The sequence below is a fragment of the Haliotis rufescens genome, unplaced genomic scaffold, assembly GCF_023055435.1.
Source record: "Haliotis rufescens isolate VD_foot unplaced genomic scaffold, xgHalRufe1.0.p SCAF_4, whole genome shotgun sequence".
Taxonomy (NCBI): Eukaryota; Metazoa; Mollusca; class Gastropoda; order Lepetellida; family Haliotidae; genus Haliotis; species Haliotis rufescens.
The window spans coordinates 15628181-15651247 of record NW_025964112.1 but is presented as its reverse complement, the minus strand read 5'-3'; the positions used below and the strand labels follow the sequence as shown (position 1 = coordinate 15651247).

The window sequence follows — 23067 nt, the reverse complement described above, 5'->3', positions numbered from 1 at the left end:
TGACTCATGTTTATCTAATTCAGCCAATACCAGACTACATAGACACGTGATTTGAATAACATTAGGTAATTCGTTCAGTGTGTTTTCGTTAAAGCAGAAAAAGTGCAGGAAATTATTGGCAGAACTCATAATTCGCTTTTCGTGTTTTCGGTTCCCAAATTGTATTTTTGATTAATTCTACGAGCGATTTAAACCTTTGCTTGTGTGTGGCTGAGTGTTTTAGTGCGGAGTGATACACGGTAAAGTGTCAGAATCACTGCGCGCCAGTGCTTATTGAGAACATATAACGGTAAACCGCCGGATATTGGTGTTAGCTGCTACTGAACACGGGGTTAATTTACCGTTATTTGGCTGTTCACAAACTGGCAAAAATCGCAGCAATTCGCTGATGAAATATCGCTGGCGTGTTTAGGAGAATAGCCCGTCACAGTAAAATACCGTCTTTGCATTTCAGAATCAATAAAGACTAGCCACTTGGAATCGTCTCGCTGAGAATTGCTCCAATTGTCGAGAATTGACGACGTTGATTTCCAATAACATTTATCCGTTTTTCGGCTGTTATGTCCATATTTCAGAAATGGAAAGGTGTTATGCTCCGAAGCATCGCCTTAACCCCTGTACCTTAAAAAATATGACAGCCACACAATACTAAAGATCCAACTCGTTATATGAATTCGAACAGATCAACATTTTTATCAAATCCATATTCGTTTTTGAGAGAGTGTAACGGAAAGAAAATAGTTGTATTTTAGATAAATGTTTATGTTTTCAGCCGGAAATGAGGCTCTACAACCAACACATGCACGTATGAATGGCGCGATGGCGATAAGAAACACGTAAGCTCCCAACCATAGAGATAAACGATATTGTTTTACACTTGCCTAAAAATACCTAACCAGAGCCGTTTAAGATACGTTTAGTTTAGTCTTGAAACAGGAATTAGAATGCACACAACGTGGGTCTGGCATGTTGTGGGGAACTCTGGGGGCTGACACTACGCATGAAGGAATACACGCTCTTCAAAACAGCTGTTATGATTGAATTAGAGGAAATATTTCATAAGAAAACGAACGAGTTGATGCTCTCATTTGGCAAAATATGTTGGAGTATTTATTGAAAGTTTTATGGAGTAACGGGACTATTTGGACATGTGAAATTGATGAAATTTATTCAGGTTTTTGCCAACTGTGATTGAGTCGATTCCCATGCATGTAGTCAATTTAAACAAAGTATTATTTAAATTGGTAACTGATATTTAGTATTATCGTGACACTAAAACGAAATTAGTTTAAAACCAAATACGTATGGCAAATTTGAATGTCAGCTGTGAAAACTAATATTCTGACCACAAAAGAAAACTATAATTATTTAGTGTTTTATCACGAGAAAACATACATTTTCTTAACGATTAAGTATATATTCGTAAATCATTTTTCATTTATCGATGATAAGTTTAAAAAAGGGTCACAGTCAATAAACAGATAAAAAAAAATTCGTATTGAACGATACATTCTGAACCATAATTCTGAACACCAATATTATTAAAATTTGAAAGCCGGCTCTGATAACCAGAGAGGATTGACACCCTTCCATCATGAGAAAATGTATACATTTGCAATTATCAGCTTTCAATCACAACACATGGAGTTTTAATTAAAGTCTTTCACGTGGTGTGCCAGAAAGCAGAAATCGATGTCCTAAGTTAAATCAAACAAAAGAGAGAGACGCTGGTTCCAAGTTTGGTAAAATTCCTGGTTTTGTTCATTCCTGGAGGGGAATCCAAGTCTTCAAGAGGTTCAAGACACCACTCGTCACGGACCGGTGTAATCGATAGATCGATATCTATTCAATATTGGCCTCTGTCTAGACACTGGTCGACTCACGCAGGGGGGAAAGGGGGATTCATGAGGGGGATTCTATGGGGGGTATCATGCCACAGTTTCAATAGATGGGCTTGTTTTACAAAAGTGAGCACTGAAAACCAATGTGTTTTAATGGACACATTCCTTACCATGCTAGTTTCAGAATGAGATTTTCAATGGCAGTTTCTGACGAGATTAAGCTATACGGAATGACTTTGGTTATGCTGAGTCACAAATGGGACTGGTCAGTAATTGGTCAGCAGACTGGTCATGTTCGACTGAGCGGTCCTTGAGGAGGCACGTAGAATCCTCTTGAGACGGAATCAAATGTTATGTTTCACATTGATGCTCGTGTTCTACAGGATATAGGTGCCAGAGAATCACTTCTAGGGCGGTGCTTGTCTTTGACACATAAAGAACTATCTCCTTGTGTGATTCCTGAAATTTAATTTGTTTTTGAAGACTTACACGATGAATGACAAGGCTGACTCTTGTTCTAGATACAGAAATATATCTTTGATAATTTAATCTCTTCTACGATGCTTAAGTTTAGATGTATCTATCATGTAATTAACACTACTCAAACACTTGAAACACAGGTCTTTGACGATTTACTGAAATTGTTTGCATATATTTACCTGATAAATGACTCTGAAATCAAATCTTTCAAATTTTATTTGTTTTAAGACACTTTCGTGAAGGATTTATATTACCTAACAAAATTAACATTTAATTGTCAAATAAATTCTTAGGGATGCTAATGATTAAGGTTTATAATTAAATCATGATCAGTCTAAGAACTATTGAGGAGTTGACAACAAAAATTACAAAATTATCAAGCTAGATGGTATATTTTGATACAAATCGTTTGAAATCGTTTACAAATAGTACACTGACGTGTTTCAGTCTGCTGCATAGCCGACACGAAACGTTATCATATTATATTTTATAAACTCCATGTCAACACAAGTAATGTATTTTAAAAACATTCTAACAAAAGGCGTTTTCATTTATAAAAATTTATTGCAGAACCCATAGCCGAGAAACGTGCTTCATGAAAAGAAAAAAACTACCCTCAAAATAACCGAAAATAAACGTATAACTTCATACTGCGGTTAAAGATTATATGTGGTATTTGCACTGATCTATTGCCTATCAAATACAGGCGTGTCAGAAATCGTACCAAATACGGTAGTGTTATGAATAGATTTTACAATAACAATGTTTACAGATTCGGAGTGTTTTCTCTGCAACGCGATATGTGCGTTATACAAGACATGACATAGCCTTTTGATAAACTGATCCATTTTGTATTGAGAGGTCTCGACGAGCGAGCGAGTGGAAGTGGTGTTTCGACATTTAAAGTGTTAATTTCAAAGCCAGATATATTTTCTATTTCTCAACGTTTCGCTACAAAATGTTCGATGCGGTCGTTCAATGTGACATTAATATTCTATTATGAATTTAATTCATTGACATTATTCACACAAAATACATATTTTGATAACATACCTCTGGTTGTGATATCAAGCTTAGATTTCGACAAAGCTTCAAATCTTCAAAAGGGATTAAACGGTTTGAATGAAAGAGTTCATAATTAAGTTCGTTTCAAGAAGAGAATACTATTCTCACACCTGAATCAGCACAAATAACAACTTGATATCCCCGAATTAAAAAACGACTAAATTGATTTTATAACTATATACTAATTCTACTTTAAATGTCACTCTTTCAAAAAATAACCAGATGTTTCAAACAAACGTGTTAATAATTCTGTCCATGCCATATTAGTATACTTTCAAGAATTTTGTAATTGGTCAATAGACATTGTGAAATTTATTATCAACATTTAAAAACGAATTCAGTCTCGAGTTCTCTCGAGTGTTCGCCGTCCCAACACAGTTCCTATGTAAACACAATTCAGTATTAAATATTAAACCCTTAGCAAATATTAAACACAATGAGAAATATTTCCGCCTCATTTCCCTTGAACACCAGGAACAACGAAGCCGTCCTGAGACACGCTCCTTTATAATCAAAGTTTGGGGAAACATATGAGACTATTTCAAATGTTGTATCACAGGAAACGCTCTTAACACATGATTTTAACATAAATCTGTTTAAATGGTCTAAATGATAACATTCCGGAAATCTTAGAATCTTATTGGACCCAAACTCGGGCCATTATCCATTAAAACCGTATCACAGAGATATTGGAATATAATGCCTCCTGAAGCAGATGTAAGGGGTTTTTGAAAGTGAATAAATACTAAAGCTCGCCTTGTATTATTCTTCGAGATTTGTGATTGAATTGAATCCCACGTCAGACGTGGCGATTTGCAGCGATTGAATTAATTCCATCTTTATCCGTTGGAGACATTGGAATACAACTTTTGGAATTTTCTCATGTGTTTTCCCCCAAAACGCGTCCAGATGTTGTACCCTGAACTTTGACAGTGCTTCGAGCTCGGGTGAATTGAGAGTGACGCCGGTTTTGTAAACGAGTCTAAAACGTGATGTGTCTAACAACAAATTTTGTAACTATTCATTAAATTTTGTTTTTCTTGTGTCACTCGGTAGCTGGGACATTCACCTTTTCCAGGCGATTATGCCTCCCAGAAGACGCCAAAGAAACATAACGGTCTTTCCACAATGGACATTTCGAAAAACAACGAGGAGTAATTTTAGGAGTAATCAAATTTGTTTCACTCTCAATTTTCTCCGGTCGTGTTTTGCCTGCGATTTGACCTAATAACTTGGTCCCTCTTTTATACGGGTTCAGACGAGGCAAGGAACACTGTGAGGAGTTCGATTTTTTTACACGGGGCATTGTCCCCTTGTGAAAGGACCCAGCTACTGTGGGTTGTCCCCCCGGGCTAAGCAAAGCATAAAGAAGAACGAGAGACATTTTAACATGTATGTAGGGCTGTCTTTTCTACAAATTGCAATTACTAGTACATCATATCGTACAAACAGCAGCTAGAACCCGTATGCGGAAGTTCCACGAGGATTATAGAATCTTTTTTTCGGAGGAATGGCGGCCCGCCGTTCCTCCAACGCTTTGCCAGATCAAGCAAAAACACCCTTGATCAAACATAGTTCGGATCAATTCAGTTCCACTTTTGGTAGCACTGCTGGCAAATATTCTCGTTGTTGCGGGATCCATTTGCACTCTTACTTATTCTCGTTGTGGAAAAATATGTACAAAAATTACATTTCATTTTGTATATTGCCTTTAAAACGTCCATTACACAATTGTCACAATTGAACGCTGCACAAATTGGACGCATTGACGTTGAAAGCATCCCCAGAGCATCGCATATGCCAGCTGGCTTACGCCCAATTCACAATATCTATATGTACAATGCACCTTAAACATAAACACAAACACTGAAAGGTCTCTGAGGTCCATATTTCCTCGTAATGAACAGTTGTCTTCAGGGAAACAGTCTCGGTTGGGAACAAGAAACCTAGGTGTTGGACAGAATCGAGGCTTCTGCGTTGACCATAAAATATCATAGGTTTGAGAAGATACAAACTTCTCATAATTTTAGTGAGAATTTCAAAACAAATCTTCAAAATATCCTTTAGCATAAATATTAGTTTCATAACAGTTCCACATACAAGTACTAAATGAACATTATAAAGTTGTCCAGTAATAAATAAACAAAATATTCTCACAACATACGTAAAATACAATTTCTGAGTATTTTAGAAAATAAATAGCTCAGAATTAGCTCTAGTTTTCTTGATTTCCCGAGTCGTTTCTTTTAGTATTCTGAGCATTTCACGTAATACACAGCTTCTCCATCAACGGTCATTATCGTGTCCCGGAAGTCCGTGTTTCTAATCTCAGTATGCTTCAAGTCTCCCCAAGTCACACGTGACTAAGTGGCTGGGGTTTTGCACCCTGATAGGACGGGTTTGTATATTTTGTCATCATTCTACTTGGATGACTATAAGAATGTTTGTGGCACAGTTTCCCGTGGAATAAATTTCTCCAAGAGTCCACGGTTTTTCCAGTCCAAATCCAGAATCCGGATGTGATTCCGACAACAAGACACATAAAATATTTCAACATAAACACACTATAGTCCGGCCTCGACCCAGGGGACTCGTTGCCGCAGGAGGGACAGGCCCACGTCCGCTCCCAAGCCTGACGCAAATGCTGTTCGTAAAAGTAACATGCGATCACAATGGTGGCCGGCACAGTGTATAACACGGAGAACACTCCGATTCGAATCATCAGACGTTCTAGTTTATCAGTCTTCCCCCTGCCTTGTTGTTTAATAACGTTTCTGATCCTAAACAACGAAACGAATCCGGCGAGAAGGAAGGACGTCCCGATGATAAGGTAAACGAATAGTGGAGCTAACACAAATCCTCTGAGATTCTCGATATTTTGTCCCCCAACGTAGCATATCCCGGCTATAGGGTCCCCATCTACTGAGGACATGGCCAAAACGGCAATGCTTTTCACAGACGGGATGAGCCAAGCGGCGAGATGGAAATATTGGGAGTAACTAGCAATCGCTTCTTGTCCCCATTTGAGGCCGGCTGCCAGAAACCACGTGAAAGACAATATGACCCACCAAATTGATGAAGCCATGCCGAAAAAGTAAATAAGTAAGAACACGACTGTGCACACTGCGGGTCCTGTGGTCTCGTAGCGGATCATATCATTGTCACAGGCCACCTGTTCGTGGCCGACGATGAGGCGAATGATGTATCCTACACTTACCATGAAGTAGCACGCACTGAGGAAGATGATGGGCCGCTCTGGGTATTTGAACCTCTGCATGTCTATGAAAAAGGTACTCACTGTCATCGAAGTGGATATGCAGCAAAGAATTGACCACAAACCGATCCAGAATGTCGCAAAGGTTCTTTCGTCTTGGGTGAAGTATGGGCTGTAACAGTTTACGGCACAGTTGGGAATCCCGCCTGTAGATATGCGATTGTAATAACCGTTTGAATCTTCGATGATTTTCACAAGGGGTTCGCGACATCCACAAGTGCAGTCCCTCTCTGTGGACCTGGTTGGGGCCCCTGGGATGGGCTGGACCCCCGCATCTCCGGGGACGCTGGGGTTGAACAGGGAACCGCCGCCGCCGCCGTCGGTGGGTTTACCCGTGGAGCCACCCTCTCTAGGTGGGGCTTGGGTTTGGGTGTCGGTCGTGTTTACATCCATGCATAAATGGTCCTTGTCGCCGTATTCAGGTAGATTTTCACAATTCATTCTTTCAGGCCAAGCAAATCCATATTGTCTCATGAGAGGAGCACATCCTTTCTTGGCTCTCTCACAGACCGATCGACAGGCAGGGAGATGTTTCTTGTAATTCGTCATACAGATCGGCGCGTACATTGAACACAGGAAAAACTTCAAGTCAGCTGAACACTGAATTTCAACAAGAGGCCAAAATTGGTGAACCTCAAGTCCTGCCTCCTCTTGGGTCTCATGGTTGAATTGGTTAGGCATGTAGGTATTATTGTACCCGATACTCTTACACATGGGTATTGTGATTTCCTGGCATTTCCTGGGTTGCTCTGTCCCCCGGGCACACGGGAGGGACAGGAGGAGAGGGATAAGTCCCGTGATGACGATCCAGGGGAAAGGGGGGCCTCCGCTATTGCCCATACTGAGCTATAACTTGGCTATTCTCTCACTTGGAATAAGTAATGCTTGTTCAGGCTAACACATATTTCGTCGTCTGCTGCCACAAAAACAAACGCACTCTGTTCATGTTAGAGAATTATTCCAGTGAATGCATATCGGTTGTCCTGTTGTGATTAACTCCGGTCAGTTAGAACTGTAGAACTAAAGTCCAAATCTTCTTATTCTTATAGAACACTGAGCATGCCTTTGACACGCAGTGTGCTTCCAGGTAGACGAGTCGGCGAATCCCTATAAACAGGTGAAAAGTATTCCACAAGACGATATCCCACCGTGGGAGAGCAGAGGACTGCCTTGATGTTTGGGCACATCCAAATTTTACCTCCGAACTAGCATCTATCAGTCGTCATGGCTCTCGCCCTCGACTGCCACTTTCACAGCTCATTAGACACTCTGACAAATGACGTCACCTGTCAGTCACGCGAGCGTAATCCAATCAGGTTCCGCGGAGGCTTGAGCAAATTGGTGGGGCGGGGCGAAGGCGGGCTCTGGTTACAGCGGAGTTGTGGCGCTTCTCCGAGCGGGCTCTGAAAATAAAGATACGACTATGTGAGCATTGTGAAGTCTCGGCCGGGACTCTGTTTGTGTACAGAGCCACGAATAAGTAGTATAAAAGTGACACTAGATGTGAGTTACAACACGACCGCTTCGTCAACGCAGGGGAGTTCATTAATAGACATTTTCGTGTTGGGCGACTGGCTTGCTCAAATAATGGTTTAGTCGAATAAAGGAACGGCGAATGGCCTTGTGTGGTTCTATAGTCGACACTATTCATACATGTGTTCCCCGCTAAAGATTTCTATTGTGGACGACTCCATAAAGAAGACTTTTTATTCTACATGGTAGCACGCTGTTACGGGTAGAATGGGACACGGTTAAAGCGTCTAATCGGTACGCGACGGAACGTACCCTTTTGTCGATAGCCTGCCATGTCGATGAAAGAATTATCTGACAAAGTCACCATGATATTTGTGGAAAGAGGGCCCGTTGAAAGAGGTTTACAACACTTTCAATGGGCAACATCGCCTTGGAATACACACACACACTAAAGGTCCGCACAAATTTTGCCCAACGACGATTCGGGGTAAAGCGAACGCATTCCCTATGTGTTGATCATGCACCCCTTTTGTTGAGGCCACACCGTCCTCCGAGTCCGACTTCATGCGTGTTTAGTTAGGGTAGAAAACAAAATATTCTAACCGAAGAAGGTTTTATTTAGCTTTTCTCGACCTAAGGACCAAACCGAACGGGGCACACATACAGAGATCATGTCCCGGTCTATGACTCTGTGATGTGATACTGGATCTCAAAACAGATGAAAAGTCATCCTCAAACTCCGTTACCTGTTAACTGCAAAGCTACCAGTTGTCAAATTAGGGAGACATTTATGTCAATGTATTATTGAGGCTGTACGTGATCATTTTGACAATTTCCCCGAGGTCGGCGGGTATACATAGAGTCCAATATGGTCTTATAAAGGAAACCGTTTGAAAAGCTGGTTTTGAAAGTAGCTGATTTTAGTATCACATAACGAAGTGTGTTTTAGATCTGTAATGTTAAAATTCATAACTTTTAATTACATTATTTGATTTTATTTACCGAGAGTGCGTGATGGTGTTACATTTCCTGTGCTCTGAACTATTCATGGGTTTAATTTGGATCGGGTGACTAATAGCACAAGGGGTCCGTTAGCTTGGGTCTGTTTGCTTTGCTCGGTTTGATTCATGGAGTAACTTTAACTACATATACACCTGATGTCCTGGGGTTATATTGAGCCTTCCAACAAATACCCGTGCTCAACAAGGAGGAGTTGGTTCATTAGGGCCAATCATTATTATACCAATCAAAATATTCCAAATATAGAAAGTGCTTTAATAATTTCCAATTTGATATGTATAAACAGGAATAAAATTTATTCACAAAACGTATTTATTCGTTATACTATCGAAATAAATAGTCCTTATAAACAACGTAGGTGAATATAATACTCGTTGTCTTCGTGTTATTAATAATCACTATAATTCAAATATGAATCAAATATAGTGTTAACATTCAAACATTGTTACTGTATGTATACTGATATGAAATAACACGCTGTGGTTAATTATGAAATAACATGCAACAAATGGTGGGATTACTTTCTAAAATGTGACAAAGTTGCAAAATTACATTTGTAGAAAAAAATGATGTATTTTGGGAAATCATGAACTTGAATAACTTATATGTAACGACTCGGTTCTAAGTGCTTGTTGAGAGATCGGTGGATTTATACCAAAACAGATTAACAATGTGCGTGTCAGGAACCCCAACGACTTATCATTGTCAAAACACAAAGAAACGGCCCTCCATGACATAAATTCACGTCAACCCATCACAAAATATGAATTGGGTAGCTGAAACGAAATCGGATTGCTTTGTCATGATTGAAATGTTCGTGTTATCATTTAAGTTGAATAACTAGTCAAGTCCATATTTTGACTTAATCTCTTCTAAGCATTAGCTTGGATAACGGGAAGATAATCCCGTGATGTAAGACCTCCGAATTAGACCTCCATTGTGTTGGCTTGACATGAAACACAATGGGAAGGAAGATATTTCACACATAAGTCTTGAACGATCTACACCAGACCATGCTCATTATCACATCCTTGTTCGTATCAGAAAGGGCTAATTAGATCGCACTTTTACTGTCAACCACGCTGGGATGCCTGCGAACTGTAGTCAAAATTTCACAACTTTCTTTGATGGCCGTGTAACGACTTAAACACGCTGACAAAATGAGTTTGGGGGAGGTGAGAATAGTTTCCACGGGGATTACATGCTGAGCGACCAAGAGTTGTTTTGACAACTTCGCATCTCTGATAAATATTCGTCAAATTTTGCTAATTACATATGCAGGGGGTCCAATATGTTGTCACGTGTGAACCTGCCCTAACCCAAAACATTTTGAGTAGATATAAACCCACATCCTCTACACTCAAAACGCAAGCTGGGAGGGGGTTTACAGTATCAGAAATTTTGAAACTTTTCCCCCGATTCTAATCGGTCTCGCACAGCGGTCTCGTTACTTCCATTTTGTTACTCCGCTATCGCAAAGCTCCCTACAGCGTTATGAGATTTTGATTGGATAAAGACTAATGGACATGATCATGTGACCATACGATAAGTTCCCGCTGATAAACGGAGGGCTAGAAACACTTAAAAGTTCCCAAAACAACTAATGTTTCTCTGATTTACAACTCGTAACCAAATAAACAACACTTAAGGTTTCTCTAAATATCCAAATGTTTCAAAATTGTCTCGCCCGATTATGAGAAAGTATTATAACTACCATTTCGTAACCTTTTGTAAGAACTTTTTTTTATATAAATGTCGACTCAATCCTGAAGGCATCACAAGTTTGGAATCCTATATTTTAAAAAGTATGTTTGTTGAACTTTTTAAAATCTGTATGATTGGAATCCATTGTGCAGACTGCACAAATTGGATATAAATTTTTTCAAAGTATGTTTCGACATTGCGTATGACCTGTTCCAACTTTACAAAAAACAGTGCAAATACAAAAATCCTCCAAAACCCGATTTGAACAAAATAGTAATGGCAGCATTTGTAAATCTTTACGTCTAATAACCTTTTAAACAAACAACTGCGATGCCAGACAAATCAGTGGCGCCAAAATTGTATGACTTCTAATTTAAGGATTTTATTTTCAAAAATTCCCAAACCCAGCTTACTATAAGAGTAAACAAGCCCAAACAATACATCTTAATGTGACCTTGATCCAAATATTTACTTTGTAACAACACATAATCGCCTCTCAAAACTCGGCACACGCCCATGTCGCTACACGGAGTTCCTGTTGACTCCCCACAGCGCATGCGTAATGCCCTCTTGACCCCTGGAGATTAAATAGTTACTTCCCGACAATGTTACAGCCCTTATTAGTGATGTAATAATAGTAGTTGATCAAACACTACTCGTTAGATAATCATTTAGGCCGACCATGTTGACAGAGGCCTCAATAAGTCAGCGACCCCTAGCAAGCGCCAAATGGCCTATTCATTAGGCGTCGGCACCTGGGCCGAAATTTTGACCTTATTTACAAACTTTCCTATCGCCGAACCATCACGCTGAGCAGATTCTTACAGAAATAAGTATCTTTGTAATGCAGCCAAAATATAGTTTTGTTGAATCCTTAATAGAAAAATGGTAATCGCTGAATTAAAAAAATGTGTTTAATATTAAAAATACTTTAATATAAATTTATGAATCATACCGGAATACAGATGAAGATGTAGAATATACCAGGACAGGAAATAAACTAATATATGCACACAAAAACTTGATATCAAGTTTGAACCATAGAACCAATGTAAGAAATTACCGATGCATTTCTCTAAATTAATACTTTGTGGTCGAAAATTTCAAAAAGCGCTTGGTTGACGCACAAAACCGCCCACATCAATCCATCAAGGACTCAAAAATGCACTTGTAGATGATGAAAAGCACTGGCCAATTCACTGCATAAAACATAGCCAAGAACGAATGATTCTATATAATAAATTAGCTAACGAAGTTACCAACAAAAACTACTAAGATGAAAATGACCGATTCCACTATATATTCTCCAATAATGACCAATAAATCATGACACATCATATCAATAATTTCAATTCAACCGATTTTATTTTGCTCTATCCTTGTCATTAATGAACGTATATTTGATGAGTTTGTGTAAAGGTAAATAGTATCTGTGTTGTACAATGCACCTGTTCTTCAATAGAATTTATTGCAAAGAATATTATATTATCTCATATATATATTATTTTCATACAATCCATATGAAAATGGTCAACATTGATTATTATTAGTTATTGTTACTACTACTACTACTACTGATGATGATGATGATGATGATGATACAACAATGCAATATATTTCTTAATTATCCGAGTATAATCGTTTCAAATGTTAAACTAAACAAACTAACATATAACTTATCCAACATTTTTCAACTTTTCATGAAAGTAAATAAAGTCATAACTTCATATTCGATCATATCATACATCCTAAATATTGTACTATCATCGTCTCTCTATACTTCGCACATTACTACACGACAAACATACCTGAAATGTTTATCCCAGCGAGCTCTAACAGGGGAAATCGTGTCAAAGATTAACAATAATGACGACCGGAGTGTCATAATCCAATCCCACGTCGTGTCACGCCAGTGATTATATTTACAATCCCGAACGCGTAAATACGAATCGTGTCAGCCAGAAACATAATTAGATGCCTTGTTTAAAAACCATCTCCAAGAACACAGACATTGAGCACGTGCACTAATATTCACACATTTTCATAGCATGTTTGACTTGTAAATATGGCATTTTGACTTGAGAGGGCCCATCTGCTTTGGGAGATAGCACTTTACGGTTCGAGGAGGAATCTAATACCTTGTAATATGTTTGAACATTATGTCAAAATATTATTTCACGTACGCCTAAAGTTAATAAACTAACAGGGGAACTTGTACTGGCGGGGTGCCCTGTCGGATTAGCATGTCAAAAATGCGTGACGTTTTTCATATTAGTGTTTCATAAAAATGCCTATAAATGCAGATTGGATATCATGTATTGACATAAATCTAGAGCCACGTGATGAGAACGTGCTATTGGCCCATTAAAATTATTGATATTGTTACAAACACGTTGAACAATTCTTACATTTAAAAACAAAAATGGTTGATAAATCCACATATATGTGCTTTATAAAATACCTCCAACGTTTAAAGAAAATAAAGTATCGACGAAGTATAACACATTCTATTCCCTTCAATATTCTAAAAATAACAGACTGTACATCCAAACCATTTACACTGTTTTCAATGATTCCAATATCAAATTTAAACAGGCACGTATTCTTTCAACCATAAAACCGTTTTGGAAATACAACTGATTCTAAATTACTGCAATATTTTTATTGTCAATAATCGGAAATAAAATGGCGTTTGTTCAACGAGATATTAAATAGACACAACGAGACAGTCACGGCGTACACAGTCAACGTCTACTCACCAGTCAAAGCAATAGGCGGTAATGTAACTAATATCAGCCCAATATCACGTATCCTGGAATTATCTTCGAGAATGTCATACCGATTCTGACAACTTTGTCGATCCGCCGCTCAGTATAAGCTATGCTAAAAGTACATACAGTCTGTTAATTCGGTGGCGACTGTTTGAACGGCTTTGCAGACTGAAGCGAAACTATGTCCTCGGCCCTATACAGGTGAATCTTATCTGGGGTTGTTCTTGCTACTAGCGAACAGTGGACAGTGGACAGTTGACAGCTTGGTCAAAGTGATAACGGTGTTATGTAATGATGGACATGGCCGGAGTGACCGGGGAGTGGACAACGCTGTGGGAGGCAGTGCACCTGGATGGGTTGGAATGGGGTGGGGGATGTTGGGTCGGGGAGGAGAAGAAAGGGGTGATGGTAGGTGAGTAGATGGGAAGGATTGTCTTGGAGGGGTGGGAATGTGTGTGTGTGGAGGGGTGGGGGTTGGGTGGTAGCTGAGAAAAAGAAATATTAAGTGAATTATCATTTAGCGATACATCAGCAATATTCTAGTCATATGGGAGTAATAAGAGAAAGAGAAAGGAAGAGAGATACATTATACATAAATATGAGTAAATGATGAAGGGTGCGAAGATGGATTGAACTGAATGGCGAGGGTAGAAATAAAACAGAAAAAAGAGGAAATGAAAGTGAAAATGATGAAGGGAGAAAGCGAAGGAGGAAGATATGAAGAGGGGTGAATAGAAAATGGAACTAAAGATGGAAGGGAAGAACAAAAAGAACGAAGGATGAAGGGAGAAAAGGGACGAAGAGGAAAGAGAAGGATGAAATTGAAAAGGTAGAATAAAAGAGGAATTGAGAGCGAAGAAGGAAAGGTGGCTGAAGGATGAGCAAGAGAGAAGGATGAGACGAGAGGGTATAAAGGAGCTGAGAGAAAGGCAAGAAGGATGAAACTGGAAAGAGTGAATAAAAAAGAAAATTGTGAGAAAAGTGAAAAGAAAAGTGGACAGGGATGGGCAAGAGAAAAGGTTGAAGCGGAGATAGAATGATAAGATGAGAGAGACTAAAAAGAAAGTTGGGAGAAGGTTGAAACGAGAGAATGAATGGAGAGTGAAGGATGAAAGAGAGAGAAACTTGTTCATACGGGATCACATGCACGTGGTGTCACTGGTACAAGATGAGTATGTAGTTGAGTGTGTGTGTGTGTGTGTGGGGGGGGGGGGGGGGGGGCTGTTTGTTACAATATGTACAGAACAAAACATAAGTTTCACAGTCATACCCCGACATCGGAAAGTCGGCGATCTCGAGGTTGATGTAAGAATCTATGCAGTGAACGAAAGGCATATTACTAACAATAGCCACAAATAAGTAAAGAACACATTCTGGTCAAATATCCAACAATATGTCCATATTAACTGTACTAGAAAAAAACATATCATATTCATATCCGCACGGAGGCCATCCAATTACGCCGCCTTCACGCAAGGCTCATGTTTCACGCCAACGTATGTAGCTCTCATGTAGTATCGCCGATCGATACCGGATTCGTAATTTCATCCCATCGCCATCAACTCATCTTCACAGGTATTGCTCATATGAGAGGAAGCGCAGCATCAGCTGACCTCCACTTCCACAAGCCTCTAAGTCAATAAGTATTAGTTTAAATCATAATTTCTAGATTATATTAAGCATAAGAACAAGTTGTCCCTGAAAGAGACTGACGTTCCTTTGCCGTTCGCTCATCTAGACTTGCCTATCATAAGGATAGAATTACTATACATACACCAATGGACGTATCATTCAGTACAGCCTTGGCAGAAGGCTATAGCTGACCCTGCGATGTAGGTCGAACAGGGACAGGCTAGATGGGTGGGGTGGGTGAGTATGGTTTTACGCCGCTTTTAGCAATATTCCAGCAATATTACGGCGGGGGACACCACAAATGGGCTTCACACATTGTACCCATGTCGGGAATCGAACCCGGGTCTTCGGCGTGACGAGCGAACGCTTTAACCACTAGGCTACCCGACCGCCCCTTCAGGCCTGATGGTGGGGCTGGGGAGTGGGTAGCGTCAGGGTAGGTTTATAGGGGTGCTGATAGACCCGTGAAGAACCGGGTTAGAATTGGTCTTCAGCAACCCATGCTTATCGTAAGAGGCGAATGGCAGGATCGGGTGGTCAGGCTCGCTGACTTGATTCATGCATGTCATCGATCCAAATTGCGTGGATCGATACTCATAATGTCATTCACTGGATTGTCTGGCCCAGACTCGATTATTTACAGACCGCCGTCGTCTAGCTGGATTAGTGCTGAGGGCGCGTTAAACACCAAGCAAACAAACAAAATAGGGGCCCTAATACCAATCCGACCTGACATCAATATCGGAACTGTTATTCAAGTTTGTTAAAGGGGTACTACACTCGGAAAAATTGGCAGTCCAAGCAAGTTCGATTCAAGTCTCTAAAACACCACTTTGTCTGCTAACTCCAATGTTAATGTGTGTATCAACATAACGGTTTATGATAACCCTGGTTACAATGGTTACAAAATGGGTATGCATCACAATGCTGAAATGGACATCAGACTCAGACACCTTTAACTCTTCATCATTTCAAATAACAGAACATTTGCATATGTTTAAGAGCAAAAATAGATTTGATGAACTATGCATAACAAATCTAAACCGAACATGTAAGTTGCGTATATGTCTGTCATATCATAAAGTAATTTATAAACTGCAGGGCAAAAGAAAGTTAACACTCATGTTTGATTTTGTCTAAAAGAAACAAACAAGAAATGGTCATTCGATGGTGATGTAATTCATACGGGTATCATGGTTGTGTTTTGGACCTAAAGTTTGCAGTGATTCGGCGACTGTTTTTTAGTCTTGCTAACGTTTGTAATTTTTGGTTAAATCCAATTTTCAAGTGCATATTTTCTTTTTCCTGGCAGTATATATTGAATTCAGAGATATCATTCTCTTGTTTGAAAAAAAGGGAAGACACCGATTGCGATGTGATTTAAGTGATAACAAGTAAAATAATTATTAACATTACATAATTACAATTTTGTTGTTGGAAAAACACACCTCACAACATATCTCTCTTACGAATATAAAGTTGAAACTGAAATAAAATCTCAATACAAATATATTCTATCGATCTGACAAAACAATTACAATATTCCTTTTCAAATGTGATCTTCACGACGCGTTGTTCATTTACACCATGAATGACAACCGTTATTCAACATTAAGTAGCGACTGAAATATCTTCCCCTTGAACATAATGATGAAACAGTGATAAAATCCAAATACCAAAATATTATCTCGATCCCACATTCCCGATATTCCTTTCTTAATGTGATCTTCCCAACGTGTTCCTCATTCGCACCATGAGTGACAACCGTTATTTCAACATTTAGTACTGGACCAGAAACAACAATGAGTAGTAACCAAACACCGTTATAACAACAAACAAACAACACCGTGACAACATTGCATAACCGTGTCTCATCTGTTCGTCTCGCCTTCCTAATCATTACCAATACAGCACAACAACCAGCTGTATAATTCCAATTAGTGCTGATAAGCAGAGATAGATGAACGATTGATGTACTGGGCTTGTTTACATCGATTACATACCCTCATCACAACACTGTTAGGTCGTAATCTTCCTACTGGCTACTGTGCTAGCGCATTGCTCCCGTGTTGGGCAGGTGCGATATTTAGAGAAATCAGGTCTGTTCTCGTGACGTAACCAGTATGACCTCATTCTGATAAGAATGCCAATGTGTTGGCAATGTGTTCGTGCTTGACTTTACAGAAATAAACATAGATAAAACTGATAGGAGATAAACAAATCCTATATCTGAACAATATACGAGTATTTCTGTTTTCTGTGTGTTAGTTTTATGGGAATTTCTGAAATACATTTATATAATCTATTTTAAACGTATTTACGGAATGGCAAACAGATGGGACACACTGCAGCTGTTTCGCGAACTTAGAAAGTTTGTGTTGAAGGTGGGAATATGGGCGGAAAGGTAACCATGTGCGTATGCGCGGGATGCCATGCCTACGACAGGGGTTCGATTCCCGGCGGTGGTACTACATGTGCAGTAAACGGACGATATTATTGATACAAGCGTAGCGACTCGTGAAGATCCGGGTTTGAATAGGTTTCCAGCAACCCATGCTTGCCGTAAAAGGCGACTACGCTTGTCGTAAGAGGCGACTAACGGGATCGGGTGGTCAGGTTCGCTGACTTGGTTGATACGTGTAATCGTATCCCAATTGCGTGGATCGATGCTCATGATGCTAAACACTGGATTGTCTGGTCCAGATTCGACAATTTATAAGACCGCCGTCATTTAGCTGGGGTGATGCTGAGTGCGGCGTTAAACAACAAACAAACAAGCGTAGTAGGTCTTTGGTCTGAGTCCGCAAGGACCCATTGAACCTCAAACGCCTCGTAAGAGACGACTAACGTGGGGATTGGATCGTCCTACCCAATGGCTTTGAGATTTGCTCGTAGTATCAACCAGCGATTTACTAAGAGTCGCTTGTTTACAGTGAGTGATTATGGTTTAAGCCACTTTTAGCAATATTCCACGCATTGTACCCATGTGGGGAATCAAACTCGGGTCTTCGGAGTGACGAACGCTTTAACCATAAGACTACCCCACAGCCCCGCTTGTTTACATATGCTTGTGGTATAACTATAATATTGATGATTGCGGTGTAAAAGAATGTGTTCTCATTGCCATATTGAGGAGTGTGTTTGGTGACTATGGTTTCCTCAAAGTAAATTCCGTTTCAACCGATCAACATTAAAGAAATTATCGCTGGTGTAATGAGTTAAAATATATGCCTCTGTCTTTTTCCAAACGTGGACATGCGTCAGGTCTTTGAAAGGCATTTAGAAGTGAGGTGAGGTGAAGTGAGGTGAAATTGGGTTTAACGTCGCATCCAAGATTATTGCACTTATATAGCGACGTGCATGCACGTGTGTGTGTGTGTGTGTGTGCGTGTGTTTGTGGCTGCTTGTACTAGTCCAGACTGATGCCGATTTATAGTGCTAGCTCACTGAGATACCATTCCGCAGTTAAACATGAATACCCCACTCAGACACAGTATACTGACTCCGAGCCCACCAGTCCTTGTTTTAGCCCGTACATGCCGAGCGCCAGACAGGATAACAACAAGTACCATCTTTTAACGTCTTTTGGTATGACGTGGCCGGGGATTGAACCCCGGACCTTCCGCTCTCCGGGCGGACGCTTTACCACAAGCATTTAGAAGTGATACACATAAGGAAGAGAATATATGGATGTCAACTTCTTTATTATGATAAACAATATCATAATAAAGAAGTTTACATCCATATATTCTCTTCCTTATGGGGGGTGGGGGGTAGGGGGGCACGGGTGGCCCAGTCGTCTAAGGCGCCGCGATTCGCTGTGCAGAGACGCGCCAGAAACATATGATTGTGGGTTCGAATCCCGGTTCGCCCCGATTAGGTTTCTAGGTTTGTCAGCACCATACCCGTGTTGTGGGTTTCACAGAAGTGGTAAACGTCTAAGACCTGCATCACTTCGGGCTTTCCTCCCACATTAAGCTGACACGCCGTGATATAACTGGAATAATGTTAAAAGCGGCGTTAAACCCAACTCACTCACTCACTCACTCACTCTTCCTTATGGACATGCGTGTTTTGAAAAAGCTGCCTTATACGTGTCCGCACGTGTCGACATGGCGCCATGTCTCGATACTATTAAGTCCTATACCACAAATTGGTTGGACCCACAGACTTAGAACATAATACAGACTTATGTAAAGTTTCTTCAAGTGCTGAGTATATAAGGAAAAGCTTATGAGCTCGACCACAAACTAATCTTCCCATACCTCCGACACAATGTGTTGTTAGGATGAGATAACGCGATTACCACACGAGGACGTTGTTCAGCTTGAGCCCTTGACGCCATGACACGGGAACAACGCGCTAATCACTTGTCAAATATTGACAGCTATGTAACGATTGACAGAAATGTACAACGCTGGCCAGCTGACTCGGCCCATGGTCGATCGCACTTGGAATACCAGCACAGTGCCACTCGTACCACTGACTAAGTCCCAGGAAAATCGGTTTTTGAAGGGGTCCAATGAATGTAATGTGGTTACATTGTAGAATCAAATCAATGAACCACTTAAACTTGATTCAACGAAACTTTAATTCTTGGAGCTAGTATTCTAGTGATTGAATCGATGACAGCTATAATTTCGAGGAATCGGAATAATTGAGTTTGGAGCAATGAAGATAGTATTACATGATGAATCACTTACACTTGTTTAACAAATCATTAATTCTTGGAACAGGTATTCTAGTGGTGACAAATAAGACATATATAGTCAATAATTTTGAGGAAATCAGAAAAATGATAAAGATGTTTCACTGAATCTGAATGTGAAAGATCTAAATGAAACTTAAGAAGTTATTTCATGTTAAGATTGGAACATGGGGGTATTCGGTTGGTATTCGGTTAAAACTGGTGAGATACAATACACAAAGCATATAATATTCTGGAACATCAGTGAAATCCGACTTCAAAAGATTTAGACTGGTCGCAACTTCATTATCAATCATATTCAAAATATGAAACATATTTTTATCAAAATTATAATGAGCCGTTGGCCACGTAAAAATAAAATATTTCTACGATACACTTTACACGTTTAAGAAAAGATTGAAATGCAGTGCGAATCTTGAACTAAATATTCCGGAGTTTTTTCTCCCTCAGAAATTCAATTTTAAAATGACCAGGAAACGTGAATCACGCTTAAGTGAGAGCTGTCCTAGGCTACGTTTAAAAAAAAAATCGGCGAAAGAGTTCTAATCTTGGAAATCCAAACATAACAATGGCGTATTTAGTATTCTGGTGATGACAACTTATATTAGTGATGACACGGTATGAGTCCTTTGCAAATAGACGAAATTATATGCTTTCATCCGCTCTAATTCAGTGACTCTTCGCTTGGACCTGACTCATCGAATAATCTAATCCATTTCAAGACTGACCGATCACGTGATCAGATATTGAGAAATCAACTGAGACATTTGGTATTAGTAGCAATTACGATTCCTACAGAACGTGTAGTGCGACATTATACTGTTGGTATGATTAATACCCACGTTTCCCTGAAGCATAGTCATAAATATTGCGATGTATAGCGTTATGTTCCACATAGTGCCCAATTTCTAACTTCACAAATTTGTAGTAATTTGGTGGATTTCTGTGTAACAGGAACGGAGATGCAGTCTTTGGACATTGTCCACTTAGTTACTGTGTAGATCATACCGTGATCGTGGTTTTGACCAGTCGTAAACGTGGAAGACCTACATCACTTCGGGTTGTCAATCCCAGAACAAGCTGACACACTGTGATATAACTGGAATACTGTTTAAAGCTCACCCACGCCTCACTCACTCACTCACCCATACAACTGTGTAGATGCAACCGAAAGTACAATTCAAATCCTTAATAAATTTTCATTTTCATAGATACCTAAGTACATCAAATATTAAATAAATGTAATCACAATTCTCCACCGAAGGTTTAGAATGGATGTCATTGAAAGTTACAACGGAATAAATACCAAATCGGATATAATCAGCTGGGATGGTAGCCTGGAGTTAAAATCAATACCCCGATGTGTGCCTGCATGTCCCATTTCATCTTAACTGCTATCTGAAGCCCAATTAAAAATGCCAGTGACATGGACATCTTTCAATTGACCACGCCCTCCTGGAGTGGACAGGGGTAACCCAAACTGACCCCTGGGGACGATGGTTTTTTTCCCGGAAACGAGTGACCTCACCATATTCTACATCCTCTGTGATGAAATACGAGGTTCAAATTTATAACATATGATGGCATATAAACTGCCAGCAAAAGAGAGTGTACACTAAAAAGTTGGATTTGTCCAAAAGATTACTGTTATCAAAAGTTACTTGCCTGAAAAAAGGTCGCTGAAACACTGCATCCCAAAACACCACTTTGGTAACGGTATCACATTCATCACCATCGAAAAATCATTTCTTGTTTGCTTCTTTTTCAGCCACCACCAAACATGGGCGTGTATACTTTCTTTTGCCCTGCACTTTACATACTCAGTGATGCTATGGGAAGTTTCAAATGTGGAATATACGGTGGCACATAGTTGGAATTGTACCATACGGTTGCAATGGGTTAAGTCTGTTGTTGGCCGATGTTTAGAACTGTTCACAACTTGAAATAATCAGGTTAGAATAAGTATTCTTTGTAAGAACACACCGCGTATCCTAACATGCTCATATATTGTCAAAGTAAACAATATTATGTGAACATTCCCTCTTACTATTTATTACGTGGATGATTTACTGAACAACTATGTAAAGCTAGCGTTCGTGTATTTATGTTTTGAAAACTGCACCTGTGACAAAGAGCATTCATGGAAGGTAACTTTGAAGGTGTTATTATTATTATTAGAGTAAAACCCATCTTTGAGAACAGTTTGTGTTCGAATTGAATTCCAATTCAGTCTCTTTACATTTGGTCTTTAGAATAAAGAGCTATTTTCGCCTTCACGCTTTAACAATCCCCTCCCCCTTCATTTCCAAATTCCCACCCCCAGGGCAAATGTGATGACCGGGCCCGTCGCGTCCTGATGACCATAATATAATTCCAGCACCATTTTGTCGCCTGTGAGTCACCAACAGCAGCGTGAGGTCACTACGATGACATGCCAGTCACCTCCCCTTACTGTCCACAGTTAAATTCTGTCACTAGGGGGCGCTGTAAATCCCAAAGCGTCCGCCATATTTCAATATTCATGTATCTGTGTGTGTCGAAAGAGGCCTAAATGCTCGAGTAGCTACAGATTTGTTTGACGAGACCAATAGGATTAGTGTAAGCAGAGACAATGCCGTGATTGGGTTCCCTCCGTGCTTGTCCGATCTTACTTGCATCAATTACGCCAGACCCGCTGGCATAAAAAAGTGGGCGAAAGAATATCAGAAAACTTGTTCGACTTCCAAGCGCTTCCTCATTCTAAAAACATCCCATTTACACACTTCATGAGGCGGAAGAATCGTAAATAGTCTCCAATTAAAACTACTATGTGAAACTTGACAGTATAAACAATAGTTATATCATGCAAAATGTAACAATTGACAAGTTAAGAGTTTCTTAAGTGGTATATGAAGTTAAAGAGGTTATTGAAGCCTTCCTCTCGAGCTGTGGTTGATTACAGTTAGGTTTTTAATTATAACCGCCACCCCTTCTCACTTTCTCCAGTAAACAGGTTTAAAATGTGAAATAAGTCATGAACATGTGATATATTTTTTGTAAAATTGTTTTTTTATATCACCGTCCTAGAGCGTATCTGTGTAATGTATAGTACACACGGGC

At 39.7% G+C, this 23067-nt stretch overlaps 1 protein-coding gene across 9 annotated transcripts in view; it reads right to left on the bottom strand.

The window, feature by feature from the left end:
- Nucleotides 1-4765: 4765 nt before the first annotated feature.
- The window catches only part of LOC124140510 (frizzled-5-like), a 120047-nt gene continuing 101745 nt past the window's right edge, over nucleotides 4766-23067 (bottom strand). For 8 of the 9 annotated variants that reach the window (XM_046508117.2, XM_046508122.2, XM_046508118.2 and 5 more), the window contains one exon: nucleotides 4766-8063. In XM_046508117.2, coding sequence (XP_046364073.1) covers nucleotides 5740-7500 — 1761 coding nt within the window. In that variant the 5' untranslated portion in view covers nucleotides 7501-8063 and the 3' untranslated portion in view covers nucleotides 4766-5739. Of the gene's footprint in view, nucleotides 8064-13616; nucleotides 13637-23067 lie in introns of those variants that run through there. The other variant, XM_046508125.2, reaches the window with a different exon arrangement.